The sequence below is a fragment of the Corticium candelabrum genome, chromosome 22, assembly GCF_963422355.1.
Source record: "Corticium candelabrum chromosome 22, ooCorCand1.1, whole genome shotgun sequence".
Taxonomy (NCBI): Eukaryota; Metazoa; Porifera; class Homoscleromorpha; order Homosclerophorida; family Plakinidae; genus Corticium; species Corticium candelabrum.
Window position 1 is genome coordinate 4,606,563 of NC_085106.1, and position 25,416 is coordinate 4,631,978.

General features: G+C 38.6%; 2 protein-coding genes across 2 annotated transcripts; one reads left to right on the forward strand and one right to left on the reverse strand.

The window, feature by feature from the left end:
- Positions 1-1,734: 1,734 nt before the first annotated feature.
- On the forward strand, positions 1,735-13,301 carry LOC134197263 (probable rRNA-processing protein EBP2). The gene is made up of 10 exons (XM_062666549.1): positions 1,735-1,809; positions 1,863-1,958; positions 11,526-11,683; positions 11,745-11,868; positions 11,932-12,021; positions 12,111-12,186; positions 12,253-12,349; positions 12,416-12,440; positions 12,954-13,076; positions 13,136-13,301. Exons 1-10 carry the CDS (start codon positions 1,747-1,749, stop codon positions 13,196-13,198), a joined length of 915 nt encoding a protein of 304 aa, XP_062522533.1. The 5' UTR covers positions 1,735-1,746; the 3' UTR covers positions 13,199-13,301.
- A 150-nt stretch (positions 13,302-13,451) lies between these two features.
- LOC134197262 (extracellular sulfatase Sulf-1-like) lies at positions 13,452-16,060 on the reverse strand. Its single transcript, XM_062666548.1, has 3 exons — positions 15,889-16,060; positions 14,113-14,861; positions 13,452-14,047 (listed from the first exon to the last, which is right to left on the reverse strand). Exons 1-3 carry the CDS (start codon positions 16,057-16,059, stop codon positions 13,474-13,476), a joined length of 1,494 nt encoding a protein of 497 aa, XP_062522532.1. The 5' UTR covers position 16,060; the 3' UTR covers positions 13,452-13,473.
- Between the last annotated feature and the right edge of the window lie 9,356 nt (positions 16,061-25,416).

Sequence of the window (25,416 nt, forward strand, 5' to 3'; positions counted from 1 at the left end):
TCTTGTTGGAAAATTTTAACAGTTACATAGTCACCCACTGCATATGGTTGTCGTTTGGCCCGTTTGTTTTTGGAACGCTTGTACATTTGCGTCTCTGCTGATCTGATGTAATTGCCTAGCGCTCTCTTTCTTCTTTGTAAGTGTTGTCTATTTGTTCCTATCAAGCCACCTGCATTAGAAAAAGAATTACGTATGTATGTTTTATATCTGTAGATCCCTCTGAGGTTTCAATATGATCATTGCCATTGCCTAATTGAAATGTTCTGTCTGCTAGAACCAATACATTTGTAAGAGTAAGGTCAATTACTGGTAACATTAAATAGTTACTGTACACGTAGAAACTTTGTCCATCTCCAGAGAGCGTTCCTCAGATGAATCAATGCCATCATCTAACAATGAACATTATACGAGTACAATAAATAGAAAAGCATATGGTAACTGTATCATTTATCATCAGCCAATGAAAGAGTATCGGAAATGTCTCGATGTCATCATTGTCATTGTCTGGAAGAGAGGCGATGGTCATTGCCAAATTGACAAGTGCTGTCAGCTAGCAGCAATAGATGATAGTAACAGCTAGGTTATCTAGTTTCTGTCAAACGTTTCAACATTCACACGCGCGCGCGCGCACACACACACACACACACACACACACACACACACACACAGGACTTTCACACTACCTCTACAAACTCTGGCCATCTCCACATCATCTTTATCTTCTTCATGAGGAGAATTATTGCTATCATCTATTAAACACCAATATACAAGTAAAATTTGAAGAGTGTTATGTAACTGCACCATTTTACGTTTATCCAATGTAGGGGATAATTCATATTTTTTCAGTCACAGTTGCTACTTTTAGCCAGTTGCCAAGCAAAGATCTTGGTTACACTACCCTGTTATAAAGCTAGCAAACATTACAATATACATTAATTACATATTCTTGATTAATTAAGTTTGCAACAGAAAGTTAACAGCAGCCCCAAACAGATATCTGTTAGAAGTGAGGAGAATTGCTAAGTCAATTTCAAATCTAATACTGCACACGTACAAGACATTACAATACCTGTCATACACAGACAACTAGACAAGCAGGCAGACACATACGCACGCACATGTAATTTATGATCAGACACATCTGACCTTTGGTGCAGGCAGACAAAGCACTTCTTTCAGCACAAGCACGGGGAGGTCAATTACAACGAATCCCTTGCTACGAACGTAGAATCTGAAACGAGGGCTGTCAACGCGCGTGTTTTCCATCTCCTCTTGCCAGAACTCGTCGGATTCGGATAGCCTTGTCTTCACTAATTATTTTCGAGTTCTGTTTCACTAAAACAGTTTGAAGAAATTTGAGGAAGCTGTCACGACGGTGATCGGCCATGTTTAGAACTAACGCGCAGGTTCGTCTAGAATTTCGCGCGACTGTTCGCGAATGGGTTAGCCGGTATGAGAAACCCCGAATGGTCTGGATCCTACTTGGTCGTACAGTGTACTTATCAATGATACTGAATGAATTTGACTAGTGGTAAACAGAAGCTAGTTGGTGACTTGTTCTCTAGCAACTACTTTGAGTACTTATTCAATGGAGCTCAAACAAAAGTGATTGAGAGTGTGAACGCATACGTAGACGCACGACTTTACTTCGGCAGGCGTCTGCGACTCAGCCATGCCTCATCTTACTAGTACGTACAAGTGTAATTTTTCAAGATCACGTGACAATACGGGAACTTGAAAAAGAAGATGAATTCTATCAGCGAAGAATCAGAATCGGACGATCAATCAGTTACGAACTCTGACGACGAGGTAGCCGATTTTCTAGTAGTAGGTGTAACTTTTCAAACTGTATTTTGCTGTAGCTTCGGAAACAGTTTGCAAGTGGTGTACTGAAACCGGGCTTGAATATCGCAGGCTTTTCAGCCACGCATGCCAAGAAGATATGTATAAACAACATAGTAAGATGTTTCTCATTGTTATGTCTTTACTGTCGGTATCTAGGGTAATTCTAGACCAGACACTCATGGTTGGTGAACAGAATTTTTGTGACGACTTAATTAATTAATTAATCAATTACTTGATAATTACGTGTAACCAATTATTTTAAAGTTTGTAGTTTAGATTGTCGAGATTAAGACTTGGAATTGTCTCTAATGATTAAGTGCAATTTCAGAATAGGTTTCATATTTTTTAGACTTGCTATTGTTTATGGCAGTGGAACTAATTGTGGTCTCAGCCTCAGAATAGTTGGTCCCAGGCGACAACCATTACTGGTTAAAGTGTTTCATCTATTTATTGCTAGCATAATGTGCAAGTAAAGCTTGAACATCAACATGTTACCTAACTCAACATTGTTTGAATTTGTCAATCTCACCCTTGTAGTTTTAATTAAGGACTAGAATTTTAAAGTTTTTCTCTGAAAAAGAAAGATCTGTAGGGATTGTATAAAAAGTAACAGAAATGAGATCTCTAGATAATATGATTCAAAAGCCAGACATCATTAGTGAATCCTTCCAAACCCCAAAATGAATCCGAGGCTAGCAACTGTTTCTTAGGTTGTTAGATGATTAGTGACCAAAACAATAATAGGATATAGTACACGACGTACAAACATTTCATTTTGTTGATTTTGAGAAATTTTTGTCTTCATTTACTGTTTTCTAAGCGTGCAAAAAAAGATGGCTACGCCCCACAAAACTCAAAAACCTGGGCAATCCATGCATACAGGGTACGGTAGTACCGTACCCTGTGATACTGTCTGTAGTCAATTGTTTAACAATATTTAGTGTTAAGGAATTGGAGATGTATGGCTTATCTATGCCGTTCATGAAGTTGCAAACACTCAGTGGAACGAATATTGCTGTCTTCATGGCTTTAGTACAGTGTGGGATGAGCATGATGAATTAAAATTATGTTGACTAAGTCGATGGCTGAACACTCGTAGATTGCATTTATGTCTAGTCTAACCACAACATAACATTTCAAATAAGAATGTTTTGCAGAATGGCAGTGTTCTCTCCAGGATATTTGGCTATCTGGCAGAACAAAACTTATTGCCCAAAGATCAAGCCAGATTAAATACTATTGTGACGCCTTATGCTGGTGCATGGCTCAGAGCAGTCCTAAACCCTCAATTTAGTCTGACCATGTCTCATTATGAGTTTACGGTAGCTATTTGTGTATGGCTTGATATTGAAATGTTTCCATCTACTCTTAACATTTTAAGACATTTGTGTAATCATTTTCTAGATCCTTTTGGAGGTCATCTGCTTGGATGCGGCCATAATTATCAGAATCTAAAATGTCATGATGTTTTGAGACATTTCATATACCATGCCCTCGTAGTTTATAACAGAAATACCGCGAGAGAACAGGATGCTCTTGGGAGTTTCTCAAGAGGTCAGGAAATGCCATTTACCTGGATTTCTTATCTGGTCACCCGGATTTCCTATCTGGTCATCTGGATTTTCTATCCGGTCACTCAGATTTCCTCTCTGGTCGCCCCGGTTACTTTGACGTGACAGTTTGGAATTCATTTCAGGACACATCTGTCCTTAGTTCAGCAGTTTGGGCCGGCACTACTGCATATGCTGGTTAGTCAGAAATGGATGAGCATCATGAGGATGCTGTCATAGCCTCTGGCGGCCCTTTATATCCTATCTTTGTTGAAATTTTTGGGTTTTGGACTCCCTCAAGTGTGAAAATTCTCAAGTCCATTGCTTCAAAGACAGCGACGGCCAACAACGTTCCGTTTTAGTTGGCAGTAATGGAACAATTATTTGTAACATAGAAAGACAATGCTAGACTTATACAAAGTAGTTTTGTTCAGTCAGACAGTGATCTCTAACATCTTCCAACATGCTAGGATATTTGTCCAAGGGCTAGGCTTTGTTATATATATATATATATATATATATATATATATATATATATATATATATATATATATATATATGATGGCATGTCCACTGATAACAGTGATGACTCTCTTTAGTGTCCTCTGTGTCTCTGGTGGGATTTAACACCTGCTTTTGAACGGCATTCCTTTCCACAAGATTGACAAACAAATGACTTGTTGGTAGGAACAATTTGTTCTTTCCGTTTCTGACGTTGAGCTTGAAGATGTCTAATACGATTTTCTTCAAACTGTTGGAGTGATGAATGGCAGAGAGATCTCCAGTTTGTTCTATCACTGGATAGTTTCTCAAAATGCAGGAAGTCAATCCCACAAGATTTCATATTAGCCTTGATAGAATCTTTATAACGTAATTTAGGACCACCTTGATGACGATGGCCCTGTTCCAGTTGACCAAAGAGGAGTTGTTTGGGAATTCTATCATTAGGCATTCGAGACATGTGACCAGCCCAGCGAAATTGGCATTTCATAACAAAAGATTCAATGCCACTGATGTTGCAACGAGATAACACTTCTGTGTTGGGTATATAGTCAGTCCACTGGATTCCACATATGCGGCGAAGACATCGCAGATGAAAACTCTCCAAACTTTTGAGGTTACGACGAAGAAGGGTCCATGACTCGCATCCGTACAACAGAACTGATAAGACTACTGCTTTGTAAACTGCAACCTTCGTGGTCAGTTTGATTTCATGCCTTTGCCAGACTCTGTTGTACAATTTACCAAAAGCAGCACTGGCCTTTGATATCCTATGAGAGACATCTGCATCAACAGTTGCATTATTCGAAAGGAAACTACCCAAATACTTGAAATTGCTGACATAAGACAATGGGTGATCACCAATCATAACTGGAGGACGGTTATAGTTTGAGCCTGGACGTGGTTGAAAAAGCACTTCTGTCTTTTTCAAGCTGATACTCAAGCCAAAACGTTTAGTTGATCTGTCTAAACAGTTGACAATGTGTTGAATGTCTTCATATGTGTAACCAACTAATGCGCAATCGTCAGCAAACAAGAGTTCTCTCAGTAGACTCTTAGAAACCTTTGTTTTGGCTTGTAAGCGCCTGAGATTGAATACACCTCCAGTAGTTCTAAACTCAACTCGAACACCCTCTCGGATGTTCTTGAAGGCATCATTTGAAACCATGGAAAAAAAATGCTAAAAAGAGTAGGTGCTAGAACGCAGCCCTGTTTCACTCCGTCGTTTACTGCAAACATTTCTGACTTTGACCCATCCTCGACAACACAAGCCATCATACCAGTATGAAAGGCTTTGATTAGATTCACAATCTTTACCGGGCAGCCAAGCCTCAAAAGGACTTTCCATAAGCCAGTTCTATCAACCGAGTCAAACGCTTTGACCAAGTCAATAAAGACCATAAATAGATCCATGTGCTGTTCACGACACTTTTCTTGAAGCTGCCTGGCTGAAAAGATCATGTCGGACGTACCACGACCAGAACGAAAACCACATTGGCTTTCAGGAAGGATACTCTCTGAAAAGTTTGAGACAAGACGATCAAGAAGAACTCTGGCCATAATTTTGCCAGCAACAGACAACAAAGAGATCCCACGGTGATTGTTGCAGTCAGATTGACTACCTTTTTTCTTGTATAGATGGATTATGTTGGCATCTTTAAAGTTCTGGGGTACATCTTCGAGTTCCCAGCATAGACGAATGAAATCACCTAGTTTGAACAACAGCAGTTCTCCTCCATGTTGAAAAATTTCAGCAGGTAGGCCGTCAGCACCAGGAGATCTATTCCTTGACATTTTCCTGATAGCTTTATTTATCTCATTGTTAGATGGTGGTTCACAAGCTACAACTAGATCAGGCTGTTCATCAATGCTGTCAATAGCTTTTTGTGAAATAAATGTTGGATGATTCAAGATGCTTGCAAAATGCTGACCCCAACGAGTCAAAATTTCTCGTCGTCCATAGAGAAGCCTGGAGTTGTCAACAGATTGTAGAGGTGCGATTGTCTTTACACTTGGCCCAAACACCTCTTTTAGGCCTTGATAGAAGCCACTAGAGTTATGCTGGTCAGCAGCTAACTGAAGCTGTTCTGCCTTCTGTAACCACCATTTGTTCTTCATCACAGAGAGCCTAGCTCTTGCTGCTTTTCTTGCATGATTGTAGGCATCAGCAGTGCTTTGATTGCGTTTATCTGATAACCAGACATGATGCAAGTGATGCATATCATCAAGGAGATGGCTGATGACAGTGTCATTTTGATCAAACCAATCCTGGTGCTTCCTATCAGGCTTGCCAAGTAGTTCATAAGAACCGTTGTGAACAACTGAGTGTAAACTTGACCGTAATGCATCCAGGTTGCTGGCTGAATCATAAGATGGAATATACAATTCTTGCAGCTTTGTGGTGAGTTCGTTTTTCAGCCGAAGACTGGTAGAGGGATCATTTAGCTGGCTGACATTCAATTTTCTAAATCTCTGGCAAGACTGATGAGAAACAGTTTTCTTGACAGAAAGTGAAAGCTTACTACGCACCAATCTATGGTCAGAAAAGACTGAGGCAGAAGCTCCCCGCATGACTCTAGTGTGACGAACATCACTGATATCTCTCTGACGAATAATAATGAAGGCTATCTGGTGCCAATGCTTTGATCTAGGATGCATCCAGGTGGTCTTGTACTTGGTTTTCTGTTGAAACAGTGTGTTGGTGATTACAAGCTGGTACGTAGAACAAAGTGACAACAAAAGTGACCCATTACTGTTCTCTCTTCCAATGCCGTGTTTACCAAGCACATTTTTCCATGTGCAATGATTGCTACCAACTCGAGCATTGAAATCACCTAGGACGAGCAGTTTGTCCTTCTTTGGCACAGCACCAATAATGTTACTCAAATCATCATAGAATTTCTCTTTGATTTCTTCGGAGGCGTTCATCGTTGGAGCATATGAACTGACCAAGGTTAGAAATTGACCACCAGAAAGAGGTAGGCGAAGTGTCATTAAACGATCATTTATTCCCCTTGGTAGGTTGTCGAGACTACCCACCAAGGAGGATTTGACAGCAAAACCTACACCCGATTGTCGTGTCGCATTTGAAGGACGTCCTTTCCAAAAGAATGTGTAACCTGTACCGACTTCCTCAAGTTTTCCTTCATCCAACAGATGGGTTTCACTTAAAGCAACAATATCAATGTCATAGCGACGAAATTCCTTTGCCAGAATGGCTATTTTACGTTCCATTTGCTGTTGTGTGTCCAGAAGTGAACGAACATTCCAACAGGCAACAGCGAGGTTATGCTTCACTTTATTTCGACCGCAATATTGGATGCCCACCCAACCGCGGTAAGCTGGTAGGGACAAAGAGGGTGAGCTTTGTTTAGGCCACCTTTTCTAGGCCCTTTCTCGAGTGAGGTGGGCAGTGCTATCACTAAATAGTGCTGCCCAGCCATACCAGCAGGACCGAGTGTGAACTTCACCCCCGCTTAATTCACAAACGACCATCTTACTGGTACCACTCACGTGCAGAATCATGGCTAGCGACTCCCAGCGCCATCCTACGCCTGCCGTCGTCACCATTCCTCCATCGCCGTGAGACTTTGGAAGAAACAGAAAAAGAAAAATTCCAAGAAAAACAAAAAGCGACACAAAAAAGAAACCTGCACGTGGAATAGATTAAAGTGAATAAGGGATGTGCATGCCCAGATTCACTCTCTCGTCTTGAAATGCCTTCTATCCACTGGGGCTAGTAATAGCAACAAGTAGAAAAGCGGAACAAGATGCAGTGGCTTGCCAGAAGCACGTTTCGGTCTGTGCAACTGCCAGAAAAGTATGCCACATTACCCTGCTGGAGTGCCTGATTCTTGCTGTAACTGTGAATGCCAGCCACACCAGACTTCCAAAATTTACCGTCACATTTTGCAGAACTTACAAAACAAAGACAGTAGCATATTGGCTTAATGCTCCTATAGCTGTAGATTGTCACACCACTGAGTTGCATTTGGCACTGACGTTTTTTAATTGGCGGCCAGTACTCGCCATGTCATAATGTCGTTATAAAGCTTTGTGAGCTTTTCATTGAGACAAAGGTGCCACCCCAGACTCACTCACGCTCTGCTAACATTACCGCTGTTGGTCCGCGACTGCTTATTTGTCAGGGAGTACCCTGCTTATATCGCAGCTAACCTTTATATCTAAAGGCTGTTCCACTATCCGCCACCAGTGGACGCTCCCAGTAGCAGACAGCTCTGCCTTGGGATATATATATATATATATATATATATATATATATATATATATATATATATATATATATTGTCTCTCTGTCTTCTTAATGACTCAGCGTTCATGCCGGTACATGAAGAAAATGATTGGACTAAGCATTCTTCCTCTTTCCCTGGTGAAGTGTAATGCCGGCATCATCTTGCAAGTCTTTTACCACCTACTAGTTCTGTCTCGTCCTCTGTTTCTTCTACACAACATTCCTTCCAGAAGGCTCTGGATGATGCTTTGAGATCCAGCATTAAAGTCAGCCTTGTTAGTCTGCGAGAACAGGCATGTTTCAGTGCTGTCGCATATCCTCATGCGGGGGCTTGGTTGAGGGCAATCCCCAACTCAAGTCTAGGCCTGGCCATGTCTCCGCGTGAATTTGTGACTTCTTTGCGTTTGCATTTGGGAATTCCGATTTTTCCAGCACCCCCACACTCAGTCCGTTGTGTGTGCGGTCATGAATTGGACATGTTTGGTGACCATGCTCTTGGCTGTGGTCCTCTTCGGATTAAGCGACATGATGCCTTATGTGACGTCATCTTCCACTGGTTGCTCTTAGACAACTCCAATCTTCCACTGGTTGCTCTTAGACAACTCCAATCTTCCACTGGTTGCTCTTAGACAACTCCAATCTTCCACTGGTTGCTCTTAGACAACTCCAATGTTCGTCGAGAACAACGCTGTTCCTCTCATTCTATGACAAGACCAGGTGACTTTTTCCATTCCGACTTTTCCCTAGGCAAGGCTTCTTATTTCGACATTTCCGTGAGGAATTCGTTCACTCCCTCTCACCTTATTAATGCTGCCATAAAAGCTGGTGCTGCTGCTGAGGCTGGGGAAGTGGACAAAGATGAACGCCATCTTGCTAACGTTTCAAGTTATGGCTGTTTGTTTTACCCTCTTGTGGTGGAATCATACGGAGAGTGGGCTGCACATAGTCTGGAGGTGTTGAGATCAATTGTCAAGAAGTCTCTTCTATCATCTGGCTTGTCTCTGGGCCAAGCTTCCAGGCAATTTCACGAACAGTTATCTGTTCGTTTATGGCAGTACAATTCAAGACTGATTAGTGACTATTTGCCTAATTATTATGACTTAGACTCTTTGTGCTTTCGTCCTTAGGGCGGATATGTGTTATCTGTGTTATCTGTATTATATACAAATATATGATATATATATTGTGAAAAAAAATATATATAGATATAGATATATGTATTGCTATAAGGGTAAGATAATGAAGAGGCAATTGTGAAAGGTGGAGAACGACCATTTTATCACCCAATATACCTGTGACATCTGTGGTCGTGTATATGGATTACATATTGGGCTATTTTGGCGCAGACAAAGCCATAATGAGATTTATTGAAATCGACAACTCAGTGCATCATGAATAGCCATGAAGAAATATGGCTTTCAACAATTGTCTGTTAAACACTGCACTTGATAACTTCATCTTCTTCTTGTTACTTCATTCGCTTCTGGAGTTGACTTTTGGCAATTTGTACTCTTGGAAATGTTTCTGAGACGAGTTTATGACATCTCTCATATTTCAACATAGTTGTTGAAGCTAATATGTATAAGCATGGTAGTTTTCTTTTTACTGTTAGAGATTTTCCGAGACTAATTATGCATTACTGGTGCAAATATACTTGGCATATCAACAACTACAGCAATGATGTGAATTAGATTTTTTGTTGTAAGCATTTACAGTTTTCTGATGCATTCTTTGTGTCACACTACTTTGCACATTATTATTGGCTACACTTAACAAATATAGTTATTTTCTATTTTATAGATTTATTATTTAACCCAATTTAAGAGCATGTTTACGTAATACTGTGATCAAACACAATTATCTCTCTTGACTTAGAGGTATAAATGAGTACTTGGTCTTAGACTGAGGGTGGACAGACTGCTGGCTTTGGCAGTGGTAACATCTGCAACATACCTGAACGGGTGAGATGCACTACGCTCACACTCAATGTGTCTGCCACAGTCAGTGCTGTTGGATAACTATGGCCAAGCTCCAGGAGGTTAGTCAGCACAAGCCCATTAAGCCGCCTTTACACGGGCCCAACTTGAACTGAATCCGGGATTGTGTGTTTACACGACAAATATTCAGGCCAAGGTGGGCCCTCGAGGCCCACTGACACGGCTCTCTGTCAAATGCCAGGTCAGGCTCTAGTCATGATATACTTTGCCCATCATTGACTAGTGTGCAAAACGCGGCCAGGGTCGAGCCCGGGACACAATTTATTAGGGACTGTGTAAATGCGGCTATTGTGTCCTAGGCTCAACCTTGACCCGTAGTCTTGGGCCCAGTCCTGTTTTGGTCGATAGCCACCATCGGCATCACAGCTAGATGCACAGGGTATGAAGTGCGTGTCAGTCGTGTGGCCTGCAAACAATGGTGGGACGAAAGAGTGTACTATGGACTGACGAAGAGTGACGGCACTTATAATGAGAGCATGCAAAACCAGTTCAATGGCATGACTAAAGTTACTTAAATGCATGTGAGATGAATTTACGATCTTCACCATGATTAACTACATGTGCATGCTCATCAATGATGGGCGGAGACATACCGTGACTGAGGCCTCTACCTGGTATTAGAAAGTGAGGCGTGCTCATGAGCCCAGGGGCCCACCTCGACTCGAATAATTGTCGTGTAACACATTGTCTCAGGTTCGGCCCGGGTTAGGCCTGGATCCCTTTAGATTAGTGCACGGAGGGTCAGTTTTTATGTGCGAGGTCAGCTGCTTTTGTAATACTGATGGGCTTGACATTTGTCCATTTTTGTGATCTAAGTAAAACTTGTTTGTGGGAGTCCATTTTGACGGGAAAAGAGACGAATGCATTATTATGTGTTGACAGCAAACCTTATACCTCTTTAGTTAGTTTATTGATTTTGATGATTTGCTGTTTGACATTAACAGTGCAACAATGAAAGAACTTTGGCTGCAGGTGAAACCTTATTTGGTGATCAAAGTATGCATACTTCACATCTGTTCTGCATAAGATGACCATCTTCAGGGCTTTTTGTGCAGACAAGTTTTCATATTTTATTCACCTAATTGCATTGTTTAAGAAAGATGTATACAGAACATTGTTGCTAATTAGACTCTGATTTTTATTTTGCACTCACACTGTCTATTGAACAAGTTTTTGCTTGACTAAGAATAAACTAGTTTAAGAATATAAATGTCATTTTAGACTACTATTTTGTTTATCATTACCAAGCATACCAAAATTACAGTGCTACTAGTTTGCAGCACTTTGAGCTCAGAATGACTGATTCCTAAGTGTATTATTGGTACTAAAGCATGTACACAGTTGATTACTGCATGTGGTTTGTTTCTGATCAATTTATAGGGGGCAATGCAAGAGAAACTGACTGCACTAACATCACCTGTTTCTTGGCTGGAACGGCTGGATGTTGCCTCAGAGTGCCACATTGAGCAGTCAGCTCAAGAGGAGAATTCTAAGAAAGTTTCACAGATTCATGACGATTTTAATAGAGAAATGGCTTTGTAAGTCTACTAGTGTAAATGGGTTATGCGTTCAGCGTGAGGGAAGATTCAACTCTTGTAGCTATAAACAAGCATTGGCTGCAGTTCAAGTAGCACTGCCACAGCTTCATGATCTAGATGTGACAACACAACGACCTGGTGATTACTTTGCGGAAATGGTCAAATCTGATGATCACATGAAGAAGGTAAGAGGACAACTGCAGGACATGCTAGCAATGTCAGTGTCACAACGGCTTTGATATGGGCAGGTGAGAGAAAAGCTGCTTGTTAAAGAGAAGGCGATTGAGAGATCAGAAAAAGCGAGGAAACTCAGGGAAATCCGAAAGTATGGGAAGAAGGTGAATTATAGTTTATAGTTTTTGTGCTATTGACTATATGTGTGACAGTGTCAGGGTTAATTAATTAAGATGATATCACATTGTGGTAGGTGCAACGACAAGTTTTGGAACAAAGGCAGAAAGAAAAGAAAGAGGCAATTCAAGCAGTAAAAAAGTACAGAAAAGGTAGTGTCATGGGCAGTTAGTGTTGCAGATATCTAGGTCTCCATCTTATCATCTGTGATCTCTTAGGCCATCAACAGAAGCCAGAATTTTTGAAGAATGATAGTGATGAATTTGGAGTTACTGCAACCACGACCAACCAGGCTGGAGACAAACAGAAATTTAGGTAATGTTAATAAGTATAGATGTACTCACTGTCAGTGTTGATTACTAATTGTTTGTGATTTAACAGAAAATCAAACAAAAGGAAATTGAAGGTAAGCAAAACAATAAATAGTTTATATTACGTTATCGGTAGAGTCAAGCATTAATCGTCATATGTAAACATGGCAATAGATGAAACAGCAGCTTATAAAGAATCATTACTAAATATAGATGTGTTTCAATATCATTTTTCTCTTAAAGGATTTATTGGGCATTTGTTAGGCAAATGATTGTGTAATCAATAGTGATTAAGCAATGTGTTCTCAGATGCTCATAGTTGTCATCTAGGTCATCTGTCATTACTTAGTGAATATGTAATAATGCTGCCTAGTCTTTCTGCGATCGTAGATGATACAGACCTCTCACACTTGCACTCTACGGTTGTGAGTCTTGTGGCTGGTGAGATACAAACTAGAATACATACTGTTATGATACAGTTAAAGCTTGGGTATCACCCACATTTAGATGGGTTATGGGCAACCTGGAAATATGCTTGGGTATGTGTCTGTTTGTGTGCACTCTGAATCTCCTAGGCTTCAACTAAAGCCTTGATTTTGATGTATTAGGACAAGAAATTTGGACTTGGTGGTAAAAAACGTGGAGTGAAGCGAAACTCTGCAGTGTCTTCTGCTGACATGTCAGGCTTCAAGTCTGCAAAGCACAGTGTACCATCAAGAAAAGCGAGAAAGGCAAGTTTTTGTTTCTAATTCTACTCCATGGTTATGTTGAGAACTACTGTTATCCACAGGCTCTTACTTCGAAGCCTAAGCGACCAGGCAAGTCACGTCGAGCCAGGCAAAGACAGAAATAGCTTTCACTAGTGTGAGCCATGTACTTGCAGTTATTAAGTCAATCTTATAATGAAAGATTTGTAACTACTTCAGTCTTTTTGCGAACTGAGAAAACAAATTACAGTTTGGTGCAATAGAGTTACAATATAAAGTGAAAGCAGTACAAAGCAACTCACTATAAGTTCACTCTAGGCATACAGATGACATGGTTACTGAAAATTAAATAAATGCAAGGAAACCATTTACAGATGTGATAAAACAAGCAAACAGTGTGTCTGTGATTTTAATACAACAATTACTGGTGGCAGGTAGAACCTCGACATGTTCGAAGTTGGTTGAGTCTTTTCTTTAGCTGCATGAGATGTTCGTTGCTCAACTGATGTACTGTGTTCTTCAGTTGCCATTGGTCAGTTTTGAGATTGTAATATTCTGAATATCCAGTGAGAGTAAATTCACAGTAATAGTCATTTGTCGTGTCACTTATTGTTCGAAGACATGTGTATGTGTTGTTCGTGGCATCTATTTCATGGAATCTAGTTTTTTGAGGAGGTGGGCAGTTACTTAGTCCACATGGTGGGTGGCCCTCTCCATGATAATCCACAAGAAAATCACTTCTCCAAGTCTTAGTGACATTTGTACTGACTAGTGTTAAGAAAGATCGGCCATCGATATCGTCAAGAGTTGATGAGTTTGAGCCACTCATTTCTATGATTGTTGGTGCAATGTCGATATTGAGAACAATAGAGTCGATTGTCTTGTTTCTTGGTATATTTGGTCCTCGTACCAACATTGGAATGCGAATGTCATGCTCATATGGTTCTCGTTTGTCACCCGGAATGCAGAACTGTCCCATCTGAAAGCCATGGTCACTACAGTGCGTAGATTAGCATTATACTAGTTGAAGCTTATTACAAGACAATGTAAAATTGTATACCTTGAGTATATGATGTAGGTATTTTGTAGACTGTTTGTGTCTTGTAATGTGTCAACAATGCCAGCCACAAGGTCATCGACAGAACGTAGAGTTCCCCACCGGTTACAGAAGATCATGTCACTATGATTAACAGTAGCCGCATCCATTATGGCTTGTTCTCTGACTAGCCAATGTTTGTCACTTGAATGGAAGTTCCAGTTAGGTGTACGAGGAGATTGTCGTCCAGCATACGTTTTACTGTACTGAGGTGCAGGAGTGAATGGACCATGAGGAGCAGGAGTGGCAGCCACAAGCAGAAATGGTTGGTCTGGATGATTTTTAGTGGCATTGCGAATAAATTCATTTGAACGATTGGCTATTAGGTCTGTAAAGTAGTCTGTGTAGTAATCAACTCCATGTTTCTCTTCGACTCCATTGAAACTCACAGAGTAATTGTAATATTTTGAGTTTCCAACAAGTCCCATCCACACGTTCCAACCAGGGGGAATATACTGCACTCCACCTGTGTGATTTAAACCATACTGATTCAGATATTTGCCAAAGTATCCTGTGTTGTAGCCATTCTGTTTGGCATGAACAGCAAATGCTTGTTTTTCTGGCCCTTCTTGCCAACCAGAACCAGGGGCTGCGCAATTTCCTTCAATAGAGTTATTGACTGCCCCATGATTGTGAATGTAGTGACCAGTTAGGTATGAGGATCTTGATGGACAACATATAGGAGTACTAACAAAAGCGTTAGTAAATGTTACCTGCACAAAAACAAATACATTTCTAATAGCTATGTATAAGTAATAATCTTAGTAGCGTCAAGAATGAGAACTTCAAAATAGTCTTTTGTTATAGCTTACTGTTCTGTGCTTGTACTACTTACTATAATTTTTGTAGTTTCTTATCTTATCAAATTTGTTGCTATTTACCAACTTTGTGACTACTGATATGTTGTATAGTGACGTTCTAAGAGTAAACATACGAATTTGAGAATTGAAATTAAGATCTTTTAATTCAAATTTTAAAATGCCGTAAAAGTAATAGATAGTGAAAGAAGAGATATCACCTTCACTTCATCTCACATCAAGTAGGTCAAATATAAGAAATGCAGTTTAGACGTATTTTTGTTTCTTCCTTTTCTATTGCTTTCATACCATATGTATATATATATATAATTCTTGGAAACAGCGCATTTGCATCTACATTGTGAGATATGCAGAGTAGTTTACAAGCTTTCAGCATTCACACATTACATAGCGATCAGAACCAAGGGCTAAGGATGGTATTAATTCTATCGAGTTAGGTGTTTGACAAATTCTTGTAGACCTTTACACAAATAAAGTCAAGACTTTTATAAAATTGTAACGATGTACTTTTTTAGTTTCTTGTCAGCTCTTTACATTGATTTTTTATTTAATTAACAGTTCTTCCGCCGCTTACGTGAGTCTATTAATTGAAGTATCACACTAGCATGAACATTCAGAAACAACAAGTCAATTGAAACACAAGCCTGACATTTTTATTGCATACAGGCTGGTTGTCTTGTTCTAAACTGTAGTAAGTAGTATCCGTTTCAACTATTGTTAGATATCAACCTCATGTCTTTCTCTGATTTTCTTTTGTCAAGTCTCGTCCTCGATTGCCAGATTATTCCAGTATCTCATACAGTGCAGGCAAAAGTGGGCGTGACGATGAACGCAAAGTGCATAAATAAAGAATTGTTCCAGAGCTGTCCAAGATCAACGGGCGACTGACGATATATTGAAAAATTATATTAGTTATACTTACACCGTTTTCAGCTATTAGCTCTTTTGTTTTTTCCATGGGCTCCATGCCACCAAGGACAATGTCTTGATCGTCGGTCAGAATAAACACAATATTTGGTTGGCCAGATGGTCTGCTCGAGTTCACTGACATCAGAACGACGGCAAATATAGTAACCAGCTTGAACCCCTGCATCGTGTAGCCTCGGATCCCAGACGTTTCTACAGGCGCCTACGTATGTACAGTACAAAAGCACAGAGTAGGCGGGGAAAGGGCAAAAGTGGGCGGGAAGAAAGAAACGTCTGGGCGCGCTTCTATAGAACGCCAGTTCGGAAATAGGCGTATTCACAATAGGCAATTTGATAATCATATTTCCTACATCAACATACTTATGGCACGCGGAACGTGACTTTATTAGGTTAGTCACATATATAGGGTGTAAAACACATATATAGGGTGTAAAACACATATATAGGGTGTAAAACACATATATAGGGTGTAAAACACATATATAGGGTGTAAAACACATATATAGGGTGTAAAACACATATATAGGGTGTAAAACACATATATAGGGTGTAAAACACATATATAGGGTGTAAAACACATATATAGGGTGTAAAACACATATATAGGGTGTAAAACACATATATAGGGTGTAAAACACATATATAGGGTGTAAAACACATATATAGGGTGTAAAACACATATATAGGGTGTAAAACACATATATAGGGTGTAAAACACATATATAGGGTGTAAAACACATATATAGGGTGTAAAACACATATATAGGGTGTAAAACACATATATAGGGTGTAAAACACATATATAGGGTGTAAAACACATATATAGGGTGTAAAACACATATATAGGGTATAAACACATATATAGGGTGTAAAACACATATATAGGGTGTAAAACACACACATATATATAGAGTGTAAAACACACACATATATATAGGGTGTAAAACACGCAAATATATAGGATGTAAACCACATATATATAGGGTGTAAAACACGCATATATATATAGGGTGTAAAACACGCATATATATAGGGTGTAAAACACACGCATATATATAGGGTGTAAACCACATATATATATATATAGGGTGTAAAACACGCATATATATAGAGTGTAAAACACGCATATATATAGAGTGTAAAACACGCATATATATAGGGTGTAAAACACGCATATATATATAGAGTGTAAAACACGCATATATATAGAGTGTAAAACACGCATATATATAGGGTGTAAAACACGCATATATATAGAGTGTAAAACACGCATATATATAGAGTGTAAAACACGCATATATATAGGGTGTAAAACACGCATATATATAGAGTGTAAAACACGCATATATATAGAGTGTAAAACACGCATATATATAGGGTGTAAAACACGCATATATATAGAGTGTAAAACACGCATATATATAGAGTGTAAAACACGCATATATATAGAGTGTAAAACACGCATATATATAGGGTGTAAAACACGCATATATATAGAGTGTAAAACACGCATATATATAGAGTGTAAAACACGCATATATATAGGGTGTAAAACACGCATATATATAGAGTGTAAAACACGCATATATATAGAGTGTAAAACACGCATATATATAGGGTGTAAAACACGCATATATATAGAGTGTAAAACACGCATATATATAGAGTGTAAAACACGCATATATATAGGGTGTAAAACACGCATATATATAGAGTGTAAAACACGCATATATATAGAGTGTAAAACACGCATATATAGGGTGTAAAACACATATATAGGGTGTAAAACACATATATAGGGTGTAAAACACATATATAGGGTATAAACACATATATAGGGTGTAAAACACATATATAGGGTGTAAAACACACACATATATATAGAGTGTAAAACACACACATATATATAGGGTGTAAAACACGCAAATATATAGGATGTAAACCACATATATATAGGGTGTAAAACACGCATATATATATAGGGTGTAAAACACGCATATATATAGGGTGTAAAACACACGCATATATATAGGGTGTAAACCACATATATATATATATAGGGTGTAAAACACGCATATATATAGAGTGTAAAACACGCATATATATAGAGTGTAAAACACGCATATATATAGGGTGTAAAACACGCATATATATATAGAGTGTAAAACACGCATATATATAGAGTGTAAAACACGCATATATATAGGGTGTAAAACACGCATATATATAGAGTGTAAAACACGCATATATATAGAGTGTAAAACACGCATATATATAGGGTGTAAAACACGCATATATATAGAGTGTAAAACACGCATATATATAGGGTGTAAAACACGCATATATATAGAGTGTAAAACACGCATATATATAGAGTGTAAAACACGCATATATATAGAGTGTAAAACACGCATATATATAGGGTGTAAAACACGCATATATATAGAGTGTAAAACACGCATATATATAGAGTGTAAAACACGCATATATATAGGGTGTAAAACACGCATATATATAGAGTGTAAAACACGCATATATATAGAGTGTAAAACACGCATATATATAGGGTGTAAAACACGCATATATATAGAGTGTAAAACACGCATATATATAGAGTGTAAAACACGCATATATAGGGTGTAAAACACACAGGGTGGTCGAAAGATACCTGATCTCAGTAAGGGTACACGTGAGACGTAAGATGAGATGACAGGTGAATAAACATCCGTTTGTAATCGAACAGGAACACTACACCCACATAGACAACTGAAGCCCGAGAATCCAATTGAATTTACAATCTGAGAATGGTGCGCATGTTTTGCTGCTATACAGAGCGAGACCATCCGTATTCCCGCTCTTCTAGAAACACTATAGCTTTGAGTTGCACTAGCGAATTCAAGACATGGGCGGAGTCTTTACAGTTAATTAATTAGGCGACGAATATAGTTTACAACAACTTTGTTTCTAGAGATCAGACAATAGAGTCTCAGTCTGTCTCCGCCGAGGATTGACTGACAATCCGGGAATGACGAGGGCGGAGTGAGACTGGGTCGAGTCTAATCAGACAATACTGAGAAGACTTCATGCAGAACCGCGATATAAATCTAGCGGATGCATCCTTGCCTAGGCAGTTATAGATATGTAAACATTCATTCTTTGCCTGACAAATATCGATAGAATGAATCTGACTGACGAATTCCTCGACCAAATTGATCAATTTAAATTTGGGTCCAGCTGGTTTAGTCTAGTGCTTGCTGTCTGTAAAGCATACGTGCATGTTACCTACACATTAATTAACTAACTAAGCAAGAGGCATCAAGAACAGTACACTCGATCGTCATGATACGGTATTAAGCTTTATCGAATTCTCAATATTTACAAAAACTAGATGTATCAGGAATAATTTTATGGAATAGTTAGACGCATAGAGAGACAAGGCACGTGCCGCTTATCAAAACAATCTTAATTAATGATTAATTAGCTAATTGGTATATACGTTTTAAAGCGTATAGTGTCTCTTTGTGCGAAGAGAGCGTCTTCCGCATCCCAAGAGGTGATCACTAAAGTTTTCTAGAACGTGACCGCAAGTGCAGCGTTCAGCGTTCACCATAAATATACCTACAGTGTATATATAGGCATATATATATATATATATATATATATATATATATATATATATATATATATATATATATATATATACTGTATATACATGCCTATACTGTAGGTATATTTATTCATTTATGCATGCATAAATATATATATATATATATATATATATATATATATATATATATATATATGCGTGTTTTACACCCTATATATATGCGTGTTTTACACTCTATATATATGCGTGTTTTACACTCTATATATATGCGTGTTTTACACCCTATATATATGCGTGTTTTACACTCTATATATATGTGTGTTTTACACCCTATATATATGCGTGTTTTACACTCTATATATATGCGTGTTTTACACTCTATATATATGCGTGTTTTACACCCTATATATATATGTGGTTTACACCCTATATATATGCGTGTGTTTTACACCCTATATATATATGCGTGTTTTACACCCTATATATATGTGGTTTACATCCTATATATTTGCGTGTTTTACACCCTATATATATGTGTGTGTTTTACACTCTATATATATGTGTGTGTTTTACACCCTATATATGTGTTTTACACCCTATATATGTGTTTATACCCTATATATGTGTTTTACACCCTATATATGTGACTAACCTAATAAAGTCACGTTCCGCGTGCCATACATACTAATAGAGCTCGTGGGACAATTCCTCAGGCTCTATTTTTTGTCCTTCGCGTCTGCAGCTAGCTGCTATGGCAATTTTGGAACGCCAAAGAAGCCTTCATCCGATGTTTGCCGAATATGTGGAACACAATTCAGGAAAGATAGGAGGACAAATTAGTCTGTTTCACACCACCGCATGTCTCCACAGTCTTCTGCAAGAAGCTACGGCTCTTGCTGTTCACGAAGACGATGGCTTTTCTCAGTTTGTTTGTACCACTTGCCACAACCAGCTCTTAAAATTTGAGCGTCTCCGTCGTCAGCTTGAGGAAACCAGGACTTTGCTATGTGGTGCTAGCCGTCAAACAGCGATGACTTGCAGATTTAAGAGGAGACGGCGGCAATCTCCAGGAACACCATCAATCCAGCAAACTAGCAAGAAGCCATACAAACCGTCAGCCCCACTTCACCTAGCAGGAACAAGGTGTCTAGCCGTAGGGAAATGACAGCTCTAGAGCTCATCGTGCAATGCAGTAGGATCATTTAGTTTGCTGCAACAGCAGTAGCGATGAACAGCCATCTAGATCCAAGGCTACCAGATCTCTCTTCAACTCCCAGCCGGAAAGAGACCTGCATTTGTTTGGTGTTGACAATTGTGAGGTCACACCTCTCTTGTCTTTGGATGTACACGAGGAAATATCTAGTGATTCTCTTGCCCACTTCGATGTGGACAACACTGGTACAGTTCTGTTTATATCCTGAAAACGTTAGTTTCAACAGGGCTCGTTTTTTCATGCAGGCAGCGGTTCGTTTGAAACAGCACTATCTGCAGAACAACCTCTACGTGCCAGTTCCATAGACATTGAAGCTGTTGCAACTACGGGTTTGCCATCTCAGATTGCTATTTCTTACCCTGATTTTCATGAATCAGACAGGTTAGTCACTGCCTAGACACAAATTAATTAAATTGTCTTTATTGCATGGTTTGTTAACAGAAGTGAAGATGGTGTTGGAAGGAACGACCCTAAGGAATTTGATGCTTTTGTCAAAGTAGGTGCATACTAACTGGAATTAACTCCCTTTTAACCAATTAAAATAAAGTTATAATTAAAAATCTGTTAATTGCCAGCAGCACATGGATGGATATTTGTTACACTGTTGCACTGTTTCATCATGTTGCATAGTGTTCATATATATAATTGCCTTAATGTGATAGAAAAATAATCCTTAAGGCAGTTTAATTAATTATTTATAACACAATCTTTGGATATGGTACTGTACAAATAGTGTATAAGGTTTTATTTTCGTGTTATTTTATTTCGTGTTATTTTCGGTAAATTTTCGGTAAATAGATTTTCCAGGTTTTACTATGTTATGACTTGTGACATGTTGATTGTGATAGTACACAGGTCAAGCGCTGCTATGTTGTACACATGAAATTTTCAAGAGAGACACCTTTAATGTATACTGAGTTTGTACTATTCACACATACCTATCCCAATTAATTTATGTCCTTAAAACTGAGCTCATACCTCATTAAGTATAGTTAGAATGTTCTGTGCATGCTCAACAGTAAAGACTGGAGTTAGAGCTTGAATATATGTCTTGTACGGTAAACAACTGCCCGGCGTTCTCTACGACTGAATGCAGTACATAATCAGAAAGACCTGTTACCAATGTTGGGTGAGTATACAAAGGCTGATCTTCAATTCCAAGCTCTGTCTCCACCTTCATCTTGTCTCCAGAAGAAGAAACTCCAGAAGTTCTCTTTGTTCAGTCTGCAAGTGATGGACTATCACAGGAGAAGAAGTTGCAATAGATGTTTCACCAATCTGAACACTGCAAACCCAGGGCACTGACCTGGGCTTGCACACTGACACTGTACAGAGCATATGTCACAGCAGGTATGGCTGGTGTTTCCTCTGTTGGGGGCTGCATCAAAGACTGCTAGGAGCATATATAGCTTTCTGCCAACCAGAAGCAGGGGCTGCGCAATTTCCTTCAATAGAGTTATTGACTGCCACATGATTGTGAATGTAGTGACCAGTTAGGTATGAGGATCTTGATGGACAACATATAGGAGTACTAACAAAAGCGTTAGTAAATGTTACCTGCACAAAAACAAATACATCTGTAATAGTTATGTATAAGTAATAATCTTAATAGCGTCAAGTATGAATACTTCAAAATACTTTATTATAGTTTACTGTTCTGTTCTTGTACTACTTACTCTAATTTTTGTAATTGGGTACTTTTTCAAATTTGTTGCTATTTACCAACTTTGTGACTACTGATATGTTCTATAGTGACGTTCTAAGAGTGAATATTTGTTCACTGCATTTGAAATTCAAATTAAGATCTTTTAATTCAAATTTTAAAATGCCACAAAAGTAATAGATAACGAAAGAAGAGATATCACCTTCACTTCATCTCACATCAAGTAGGTCAAATATAAGAAATGCAGTTTAGACGTATTTTTGTTTCTTCCTTTTCTATTGCTTTTATACCATATGTATATATATATATATATATATATATATATATATATATATATATATATATATATATGTATGTATGTATATATAATTTTGGAAACGGCTCTATTTGCATCTACATTGTGAATATATGCAGGGTAGTTTACACGCTTCCGGCATCCTTACACATTACATAGTGATCAGAACCAAGGGCTAAGGATGGTATTTATTCTATCGAGTTAGGTGTTTTGACAAATTTTCGTAGACCTTTACACAAATAAAATCTAGACTTTTATAAAATTGTAATGATGTACTTTTTCAGTTTCCTGTCAGCTCTTTACAACAATTTTTTTGTTTAAATATGAATTCTTCCGCCGCTTACGTGAATCTACTAATTGAATTACCACACTAGCATGACTATTCAGAAGCAACAAGTCAATTGAAACACAAAGCCTGACTTTTTCATTGCATATGGGCTGGTCGTCTTGTTCTACACTTTAGTAAGTAGTATACATTTCAAACTAATGGTAGATATCAATCTCATGTTTTCACTGATTTTCTTTTGTCAAGTCCTGTCCTCGATTGCCAGATTATTCCAGTATCTCATATGGTGCAGGCAGAAGTGGACGTGATGATGAACGCAAGGTGCATAAATAGTTGTTCCAGAGCTGTCCAAGATCAACGGGCGGCTGACGATATATTGAAAAATTATGTTAGCTATAGTTACACCGTTTTCAGCTATTAGCTCTTTTGATTTTTCTATGGGCTCCATGCCACCAAGGACAATGTCTTGATCGTCGGTCAGAAGAAACACAATATTTGGTTGGGCAGATGGCCTGCTCAAGTTCACTGACATCAGAACGACGGCAATTATAGTAACCAGCTTGAATCCCTGCATTGTTTAGAACAAGTCTCTTGAGTAGCAAGTCACATGCCAGATGTTGGGGAGGTTCTCAATTGATACAGATGATCATCCTACCGCATTTGCTTTTCGCGAAAATCTTTAATAATTGATACGCTCCTAGAGACTTGAGAAAGAATTTTATCGTTGTTTGCCTTGTTCATAGAAGTCACTTTTGAATGAACTACCATATGCTAGCTATAGTGTAACTACCAGTAATTTAATTAAGTATAGGGTGCCCACAGCAAGAAGTACTGTACACTTTATATATGCTTAGTAGCCCCAGAAATTCGCACAAACATTGCATAAGAAAGTCATCAAACCAGAGCATTTTCTTTTCCAAACATGCATTGATGGCATAATGCGACAATACCAGATATTGTCATTACTTAATTAATGGTTATAATCCATCTTTGTTTGAACGATTCGAATTTCAGCTTAGTGCTACTTAAATGACTTTAACCTGTTTGAAAACCTCAAGTTTTAAATTGTTAAGCCAGTGTGGGTATCAGACAAGTAAGCTGGGCTACAAAAGGAAATGTTCGAACAAGTATTAAAAACGGACCTCACGACCTTGTTATGACGCCATCACATTCTGATGGTCATAGTTATTTTGAAAGCATATACGTGTGTACAATATAGTTAATTAAGCACGTGTCTCAGGCATGTTTTCTATGTAATCCGGATATCCTTTCAAAACTCGGACTCCATATTATCTATTTATACAAAACGCATCGTTTTTAACACGACAGCAATAGTGAAAATATATTAATTTTTGATGGGCTATAGCCTTGAAACAGATGTTTGTGCCATGTAGCGTCTGGCAAAAGTGCATTTTTCTAAAAACTGGGCAAGCCATGATGGACAGACTGGTCGGACTATAAGACGTTAAGCCCATGCAGTAAAAGCATAGCGTTTTCAAGTAGCATGCATGCTTGTTCCCTCAATTTGTCATTTTCTACTATTAATCTGCACCTAGCTGGCAGCGATCGCGACACGTTCTAGTTAGCCCAATGTCAGTGCCCTACGTCGACTGAAAATTTACTTTCGGAGTCAAAGGATCAAGAACTTTGACTTTTGCTGCACACACACACACACACACACACACACACACACACACACACACACACACACACACACACACACACACACACACCATGCATAAATCCATGTTCTGTCTTCACTTGAGTAATATATATATATATATATATATATATATATATATATATATATATATATATATATATATATATATATATATATAGTGGTGCAGATCACATTGATTAGGTCATTTTCCAAGACTTCATTGCCCCCAACATGATCTGTTACCTTGATTCGCTTTGTTTAGATTTTAATTGCGTATCTTCGTATGATTTCTATGATTTTGCTGTCTAAATAAAACTTTGGTTGCAGTACGTGACAACAAGAACAACAAGAGAGGATCTCTTGACCTGCTGCTTCATGTTTCTGTTGTTGACGATTGACAATTAAAACTTGCCTTACTTTGGGTTGTAAAAGTGCCACCACACTGTAGGTCGGTGACATTTGTGTTCCCTCATTCCTATCCTTCCTCTTATCTTTTTAATCTTTTTCATTTTCTCAAATTCCTCATTCATCTCTGCAACTATAGTTAGCGCCCACTGTAGATCTCCACCTAGCACCATCTTGGGCTAGGTGCATCAATTTTTTGTTGTGCTTACATTTCTTCAAATCTCTCATCACAACATCGACCCATCTCAGCTTCTGGCCGTCTACGGAACGTTACCCCCTTCAAACTTGCACACCAGCAGTTGCCTTGGAATACGATGAGGTTCCATTCTGGCTATATATACGTGGCCTATATAACTACCCTAGCCTTATCTTCCTGATCGTTGTTCTACAG